Source organism: Melanostigma gelatinosum, assembly GCF_949748355.1.
Source record: "Melanostigma gelatinosum genome assembly, chromosome: 21".
NCBI lineage: Eukaryota > Metazoa > Chordata > Actinopteri > Perciformes > Zoarcidae > Melanostigma > Melanostigma gelatinosum.
In genome coordinates, this window is record NC_136654.1 from 3,824,215 (window position 1) to 3,833,212 (window position 8,998).

At 45.0% G+C, this 8,998-nt stretch overlaps 2 protein-coding genes across 4 annotated transcripts in view; one reads left to right on the forward strand and one right to left on the reverse strand.

Moving 5' to 3' along the window:
* slc39a11 (solute carrier family 39, member 11) overlaps positions 1-5,878 on the forward strand; it is a 62,513-nt gene extending 56,635 nt beyond the window's left edge. For both annotated transcript variants that reach the window (XM_079292785.1, XM_079292786.1), the window contains exons 7-10: positions 3,709-3,778; positions 4,478-4,576; positions 4,692-4,850; positions 4,986-5,878. In XM_079292785.1, coding sequence (XP_079148911.1) covers positions 3,709-3,778; positions 4,478-4,576; positions 4,692-4,850; positions 4,986-5,064 — 407 coding nt within the window. In that variant the 3' untranslated portion in view covers positions 5,065-5,878. The remainder of the gene's footprint in view (positions 1-3,708; positions 3,779-4,477; positions 4,577-4,691; positions 4,851-4,985) is intronic.
* Positions 5,879-6,326: 448 nt separating this feature from the next.
* On the reverse strand, positions 6,327-8,340 carry LOC306795391 (ankyrin repeat and SOCS box protein 12-like). Of its 2 annotated transcripts, none has more exons than XM_079293894.1 (3): positions 8,284-8,340; positions 6,706-7,476; positions 6,327-6,608 (listed from the first exon to the last, which is right to left on the reverse strand). In XM_079293894.1, exons 2-3 carry the CDS (start codon positions 7,466-7,468, stop codon positions 6,457-6,459), a joined length of 915 nt encoding a protein of 304 aa, XP_079150020.1. In that variant the 5' UTR covers positions 7,469-7,476; positions 8,284-8,340; the 3' UTR covers positions 6,327-6,456. The 2 variants fall into 2 exon arrangements, with proteins under 2 accessions (XP_079150020.1, XP_079150021.1); XM_079293895.1 differs by having other exon boundaries at positions 6,706-7,473; positions 8,284-8,337.
* Positions 8,341-8,998: the final 658 nt, after the last annotated feature.

The following is an 8,998-nucleotide window of genomic DNA, read 5'->3' on the forward strand; positions in this document are numbered from 1 at the left end:
ACTTTGAGCACATACAGTGACGCGTGAAGTTGCGATTGACCCAAGTGTTGTGGGTACGAAAACATTGTGTGATTCAGGCTGATGAAAGAGGTCTATTTTACATGAAAATCCTCGTGCGGCTTTAATACTGATTGGAAAGTAGTTTGTTGTCGGTGCTGGAAAAAACACATCAGCCATTAAGTGAGTGCTTTTTCCCCCGGGGTGTGTTTTTTTTTTTTTTTACGGTTGAGCCCTGTTAGTGTGACGGATGGAGCGAGGCCGCTGACGGCTACTGACAGCAGAAGTTGCTCTGAGCAGAATCGGAGAGGAACGTTTGTCTCATCATATTGCTGGAAATAGAGTTGGAGATTATTCCGAGAAGCCAAGCGTGTTGAAGGGAGACTGTAATATGCCTTTTTTTCTTTTATTTTCTGTTCTTGTTTTTCAGCAAGGTCATTTTCATGGACCTACGGCTGTTATTAAAGGGGACAAAAAGCCACTCGCATCATTTCATGAAATTAAACTTGTTATAAATAATGCTAATCACGCCAGTTATGAAGCAAAACTGTACATTCTCTGTTCCCAGCCTCTGTCCTGTGAGGATCAGCTGCTTCTCTCTGTCATATATAAAAGTAAACTCAACTCTTTTTTGGATTTTGAACTGTTGGTCGAGTAAAACGAGCAATTTCAAGACATCCCATTGGGCAGTTGACAGTCTTATCTCCTTTGTTATTTTCTATTTATAAAAACAAAAAGGATTAATTGAGGAATTAATCATCATATGAATTGATACTTTGAAGGATCGACCTGCAGAAGTGTAGGATATTTTGGGTCGTTTAAATATCTTATCACTAAGTGAGGAGTTACCACCAATTGGATTTCATTTAGATTCTCCATGTATTTTTTAGAATCCGTGTTGTTGTGCATTTGGAAAAGGACACGTTGCTCCCCCTCACGGCGGGAGTCTGAAGACGCGACGGCTCAGAGAGCGATGGAAGGATACTTTGATGTGCTTGAAAGAAACATCTCGCCACAAAACTGAGTCAAATTAACTCAACCTCGCAGTTATTCGGGAGAAGAAGAAAAAAAAAAAGGAGTGGGAGCTGAGAGAGAGGAGGCGCAGTAGTGGCAGGCTCAGTGGCAAAAAGTGAGCGGAGACGAGTGAGGAGACGAGATTAAATGAAAGCGTGATGGAAAAGAGTGGCTGCGGTGACAAAGGGCTGTCAGTAGCAGTATCGTCAGGCTTGCTTAAAAGAGCATACAACATTAAGCAGGAATTTGATAGCATCAGGCACACACACACACACACACACCCTGAGTTTTCTCTATCAAGTGTAAAAACAAAATAGAACCCCGCAAAAGACGTTCAGGTGATCATATAAACAAATCTCTCATTTCTGCTGACAGAACTGGTGACTCACATTTTCAGGAATCATCTCAACCCAGTCGCCACTGCTCGCCACTTTATTTAGACTCCGACACATTTCACGACTCAGTGGTGATCGTTTGGAATAGCCCCAGCTCATACCGACCGTAATACAGTTCAGAACGAGAAGCGAGTGGAAGAACCGACATGAAGCGTCTCTGGAAGGTGCCGGCATAGATTCTCCAAATCTGTGGAACTCTACTGGAGGGGTGAACACCACCCTTCTGAAATATATTCCCTCATTGACTGTTGATGGGGGTTGAGAGCGCTGCCGAACATGATCTGTTGACTGTGAAGGTCAGAACATGGGATTCACGTCATTGTCCATGCTCATCAAACCATTCAGGGACACATTGTCTGCAGTGTACGGGGAAGGGCTTCATCAAAGAACAAAGGCGGTCACTCAGTATTTATATTTGATTTGCAGCGGCCCTTTCTCCCTCATCGCTACCGCCATGCTAGCAGCTCTGTGAATGACTCTCTAACATGCTCACAGTGGCAAAGCTGACGCGTTGATGTTCAGCAGGTAACGTGTAGCATGTTAGCATTTGCTAATTAGCACTAAACAGGGTTGACGTCGCTAGACGAGAAGCCGGGATCACCGACGTAAATGCAACTCTTCCTGAGGGGAACGTGAGCGTCTGTGCCAAATTTCGAGGCAATCCATCCAGTGCTGTGATTGCTGAGAGGGGTTCACGCAACACCGCAAATGCCAACCTCATGTTAGCGTGAGTACATTTCACTGGACATAGCGTTGAGCTGGTGGCACGGCATGAAAGATCAGGAGATCACCGGAGCAATTCAATCTCGAGGGGCCATGCAGTTCCATCCAGGGACTGTTGAGATGTTTCATTAAAAAGCAAAAACGTCAACCTCGTGTCGAGCGCCAGAGGAGAAGTCGTGGGATCACCAAAGTAATTTGGATTCACCCTCTGGGGACCACGAATGTACAGAAGCTAATAGCAATACATCCAATAGATCCTTTATTCTTGATCCAAAAGAGCAGATGACACAACAGTTCTTCATACCGATGCATGACTTCGACGACCTTTTCCACAAGTCTGTTGGACAAAAAAAGACAATTCCTCATTGTGTTCTTGTGTCTTTTGATCTTTAAGATCTTTTAAAAAACTTAAAAGCCTTGTACCAGCTGTGCCAAATGGCAAACACTGACAGTCTCTCAGCTCATGTTTTATTCAAACCCGGCTGAAGGTTTTTTCAGTGCAGATCGAGTTTCTACCGGCCCCGTGCCGGCGTTACAGACAGTTCCAGAGGATCGAGATGAATATTGTAAAGGGGACACACAGTGTGAAGGGTGTTTTTGCCCAGAATGGCTCGACAGTATGTCAGCCTATAATGGGCCGTTGGAAAGTTGATTGGAACCGAAGTGCATTGTTATCAGAGGTAACGACGGCCGTTAGATTATGATGGAGTGGCCTCTGGGCCTCGTGAAGTCTGCAGCTGCGGTGCCATCTGGATAGACTATCTTTTTAAGCCAAATTTTTAAGCCAAATCTTTTTTAATGGAGTCTGGCGTGATTCTCCCGTCACAAATGAGGAACATCACATCGCTTCAAGGCAAACTTCTCGGACGACAATGAGAGCAACGCAGAGTCGCTGATCGGTTTGAACCCAATATTTTCTGGTCTGCCATGTCTGCATGCTACCAGGCTGAACTACAACACTGGAAAATAAGCTCTTAGTTTGTGAAAACGTTCACTGGGCGCTCTCTGTGTGGGTCCAGAGGCTGTCTGCGGCCACAACGCCTTCATGCTCGCTCCTGTGTGAGGAAAATTAGCATGTTTTAGCATTTTAATAACCCGCTGAAGCTGGCAATGGCACGGCCGGACTCTGCGGCTTGTCAGAACGTGTGGTAGACGTCTCGCAGCGGTTTCTTTTGGTGTGAAATGCAAAATAGCCCGCAGATCTGGCGGCATGTGCACACACACACACACACATACTTCTCAAACACAAATTCACACTCATAGATTCATCACACACTGTGCCCTTTTCACTTTCCATTTGAACGGTGTGCACTTTAAGTATCCATGACAGGCGAGACGGGATGCTGGTCACGATGTGCAGAGGGCACAGAGACGGCTGCATACTGTACGAAGCCCCTCTTACTGCAGCTCTTCTGTACTCTATGTGGTGGAACCTCAAAGTAGGAACCCGGTTATAGAATAAAAGACGACAGTGCATTGCTCGGAGAGATCCACACAGACTGTTGCTGGAAGAAGCTCAGAGAGTGCTTCCAAGAAGTCAAAGGATCAATTGTCTGTGTTTCTTGTGTTTTGTCTGCAGAGGGTTTGGCTGTGGGGGTTGCATTCGGAGCCATTGGAAAGACTTCATCGGCTACTTTTGAAAGCGCCAGGTAAGCTTGGTGCCAGGAGAAAGAAGCATACGTACAGTCCACATTTTCACTGTCGAATACGGAAAAACAGAAGACATTCTGTGTCGCGTAGCAGCTTGACCCCACCAGCATGATGCATTTCAGATTAAAAATTGTGTTTTTTGTTTTGCCTTGAGATAGTTAAGTTTAGGTATGAAGTGAATGTGGTTGAGTTTAGATCATGCGTTGGTGTGTTTGAGGTTAGGGTAAGAATTTGGTCAGGTTTGACACCTGTACCCATCTCTGTGCCGTTGTTGTGTGCTGCTGACATCTAGTGGCTACATTGTGGTACTGCACAAAGCACTGCACGTGGGATTCTGGTGATTGACCTATTGTTCCTCACATCAAGTCAAAATGTTTTATTTTTCATAAACATACAAAAGTTTGGCTCGTGACCAAATAGCCGCAGAACTAATTGCGTTGCCATCAGCCTCAGCTGTATGCGTACATGCTTAAACTATGACGGTAATTATGGTAAACATCATAGCCTCTAAACATCAGCATGGTAGCATTGTCATTGTGAGCGTGTTAAGATGCTGACACAGCTCAAAGCATGGCTGAGCTTAGCCTCTCAGAGCTGCTAGCATCACGATTATTAGCTTTTGTCCTTCCCTTCATCAGGTGAGATGTGTTTCTCGTGGTTCATGGCTTCAGTGACAGCCTGTATTGATTTACCCTCAGAAATCTGGCCATCGGTATTGGCATCCAGAATTTCCCAGAAGGCCTGGCAGTGAGCCTGCCGCTCCGGGGTTCAGGGATGTCAACATGGAGAGCCTTCTGGTGAGAAGACGTGTGTCTGTGAGAGTACAAGAATGAAACAGCTCTTTGCAGAGGCTAGAGCTGAGCACAGATGCCATTTGGATACAGCAACCCGGCTGCTCTTGTTTTCCATCAGGTACGGCCAGCTGAGCGGCATGGTGGAGCCCATTGCCGGGTTGCTCGGCGCCGTCGCTGTCGTCTTGGCAGAACCTCTCTTGCCGTACGCGTTGGCCTTTGCTGCCGGGGCGATGGTGTACGTGGTGGTCGATGACATCATACCCGAGGCTCAGCTCAGGTGAGGCGGGGAAAAGTAGATTGATGGAGGGGTGGACGACACTTTTCAGCACAGCCGGATTAAAGAGTGAATCGAAGATGGAAACTCTTTCGGCATCGGCCTCGAACTAATCTCCCGTTTTTCTGGTGTCACCAGTGGCAACGGGAAGCTGGCGTCCTGGACCTCCATCCTGGGCTTCGTGGTGATGATGTCACTGGACGTCGGGCTGGGCTGAGCTCACCGTGACAGCGGGAACACTCAATGGCCGCGATGTCGTCGCTGTGCTGCTGACGTCACTTTTTTAAAAAGGGGACCAAATGAAGTGATTTATTCTGAAACGCTGTTTATCCATTTCACTACTTGAAAATCATCAGCGATGACAGAAACACCGAGCTATTTTGTAAAACAAGTGGTGAGGATGACTGTACTTGAAAAGTTCTCTTTAATGTGTTTGATTTTCATGCAGCAGCTGTCACTTTCTCTTTTTTTGTTCCAAATGGCATCTAATTTAGGAATGAAGTTATGACTATTTAATGATTATTCTCCCGATTGCAGAGCTCGTAAATGTTTTGTTGAGAGGATGTGGCTTTTTGAGTTTTTCTTTTTTTAATTTTAAAACAAACGTTCCCAGTCATGAACGTGAAAGGATTATTATTTCTGAGGGTACTTCGTCTGGTTTTTGGATTTCGTCATGATGGCAATACTTGAAGTCTGGTTGGTTTGGTGATTTATGGGACCGTCAATGATTTATCAGATTTTCCTTTATTACTTTTCCAAATGTGATTTTTTTTTTGTGTGTGTGTCTACACAATTTTGAGGTTTACAGTTTTTGATTACAGTAATTTGTTTACTTGTTCATACATCATAATTCACATCACAACTGAAGCGATACGGTCTCCATTTCGACCAAATACAGTGCCTTCTTCTCTTCCAACAGTCTATTGCCATCCACAGGCCAGTCTGAAGAGCCACATGTTGTGGTCCGTGTCTAATTATTGAAATGCTGAAGTTTACGCTGAATAACATGTGAAGTATCTACATAATTAAACAACCAGGTGACACTCTGCGTTCTCCAGCGTGTGGTATTCAGAGCTGAATCATTTTGATCTTTTTAACCGTCGTCTCTGATTGATGCATGCAGCTCTATGCCAGTAATTATTCAACTTCTAAGGAACAGTTTATATCATAGTCTATATGCTGATGTTGACATTTGGCACAAAGCACCACAGAGCCTGTTATAGCTCTGGGTTTTAAACAAAAAAGCACATGGTTAACCTAAAAAAGTGAAATATTTCCTGAAAAGTTTGCTGATAATTTCATGTATTTAGAATCAGATGAGCCCTAGAGCGGGTTGAGCATGCTGACCCTGATTCGTTTTCACAAGACAAACGGCTCTTCTAAGAGAACTAACGTGTGATGATCATGTGACGAAGAACTGCAGCTCCAGGAAACTGCTTCCTTCAGTCCTCGGGGTGAGTACCAATAACAACACACGGGTACACACCACGTATCCCCACTCATTTAATGTTTTGTCTGAACAAAACAGCACATGAATAGACCGAATCTAAAACAAAAGGTTGACAGAGTTGAATAATGAATTTACAGTACGGGCCTCCAGCTCACTGGGCTACAGAAGCGTGACTGGGACCGGCCTGTGTTGCAAGAAGTTAATGAGACTTGTTGGCATGTCCAGCTGGTCGATACACTGGATCTTGCCGATCTTTTTGAGGTATCTTCGGACGGAGAGTCGGCACTGTGAAGTCAAGGCCTTTGGATTTCCTGGAGACGACAGGATAAGTGTTAGGAGAGAGCGTGGCGAACACAAAAAAAGAAACAGGATTTCAGTGCACAGTTAAATGCTCTTAAAGTGCCACACCTCTTTCCTGCAGGAGCAGCTCCACGGCCTCGTTCTGCTTCGTGGACTTCTCGATGATCAGCGTAGGGAGGTAGACGTTTGCGCCGAAGTCGATCAGCAGCTGGATGTACTCCACGCCGCAGCCGTGCCTGAGGCACATCTCCAGCACCGTCTTGGGCTGCTTGATAGAACTCAGCAGCTTTGCGTCCGTGCAGTTGTAATCCGGGTCCGCCCCGTAGAGGAGCAGCAGCTCGAAGCACTCCATGTGTCCGTAAACGGCGGCCAGGTACAGCGGCCCGCTGGACACCCTGGCGCTGGATGTCCAGAGCAAGACCTTGGAGCGGGAGTTCACCTCCGCGCCGCGCTTCAGAAGCTGCTTCAGTATCTCCATGTCGCCCTCCCGGGCGGCGGTGAGCACCGGGGAGCAGTTGTTGGACGCGTTCCCGTTGGGGTTGGCGCCGGCGCCGAGGAGCGCTAAGACACAGTCCAGGTATTTCCCGCGGACGGCCGCGAAGAGAGGGGTCTGAGCCTTGACGTCCACGCAGTCTACCAGGGCGCCATGGCCCAGCAGGACCTGTAGACAGCTGAAGTGGCCCTTGGACACGGCGGCGTGCAGAGGCGTGCCCGCCACGCCCCAGCCGCCTCTGCAGTTGATGACCTTCTTGTAGACTTCTTGGCAGAGCATCTCATCGAGGAGTCTGTCATCGTTTTGTAACACCGCTTGTCTGAGCTGGGAAATCTCACAGCAGCTTTCTTCTTCTGCAGAGGTCCTTAGTCGGAGCATAGAACCTGCTGGGAACGAGAGAAAGTTAACGACACAGCAACAATATATATTTGACTAAAGGCTTGATGTAAAGATACGAGCAGCGACTTCTTGGAGCTGCACAGGAATCCATTCAGACCTAGAATGAGGTTCAAGGTGTTTGAACCGTTTTGTGAACTTTAACACGTAACGTTAAGTGCCCATTTATAAACTTATTTTTTGACATTGAACAACTTGTAGGCATAAGCATCAGTGAGCGCGTGAAGCCACACTGCACGCGCTGCATCAGCTCAACAGAAGCCCACTACTACAAACTCCCTTCAACGTTTCACGGCTTGTCGACTGAAAAATACAACCTGTTGGTCACAACTTATTCTCCTATGTGAATAATTAGGGTTTACTGGAAAATTCGGCATGAACATAATCAATAAAAAAATGGCATAATCAACGTTAAGTATTTCTAAAATGCATGTCTCCCAACACGGTGTCGTGATGGGGGAATAAAACGTATAGAACCGGGACTTGTTGTGACGTTATTGAATGAATGCCGAACTACCGACGGGCGGATAATGCTCCGTGTGTAACTACAGGAGCTACAGTGTTCACTTAACATTACTCTCCGTTCACAGTGACGTCAACCTCTCTGTATGCTAATACGCGCTCCTCGCCAGGAAGGACGCTATTATTATTCAGCTACAACAACCACCGAGATGTCCAGTTACATATTAAACTGCACGTTTCGCGTTAAATATCTCGCGTCCCCTCTGTGTTCTTTTATAATGAGTTGTGGTGACACACAGAAGCTGTTCTGCTGTTTCGGTTTAATATTAGCCTACCTCAGACGTGTCGCCATCAGCTGCCCTCTTCATCTTCCTGTTTGTTCTTCTTCTTCTTCGTCGTTTCTGTGTTGTGCATCACGTTCAGTTTAACGTCGCATTGCTGCCCTCTAGTGGTTCACCGCTGTAATAACATGGAGGAGCGCGTGGAGCCTCCGGAAACATTGTAGAATTTAAATCTGTCATAATATCTGTCATATTGAATGCATTAAAAAAATCTAAATAATAAACTCAATTAAAACATGATTTGGCTAAATTCATAAAGCCCTCAAGTGTTCAGTCATCATACTTTATTTCATATAAAATTATTATAGTCATACTAATTTCAATGTTTTATAATGTTTTTATTTCTTTATACCAAATTTACAATATCAATTACACTTTTAATTCTTACTTTTAATTCATGCAAGATTTTACTTTAAATGGCCAGTTATGAAAAGTGACACGGAATAAAAATGTATTATAAACTTTTGACTGACTTTAAAAAAAAAGGCATTTTGAGATTGAATGTTATGCAATTAAATAAGAATGAACTCAAATGAAACTGAAGATGCAAATGATGAAGCAACATATTCTAATTATAATTTGAATATACCCTCAGATTGTTGGCTGATTTAAATATTTTACTCAATTAATTCATATGTTCTTTTGTTGGTGTGACTTTACTTTTAATATTTATGGAACATTGAACACTGTAAATGTTAAAGCAGGGTAA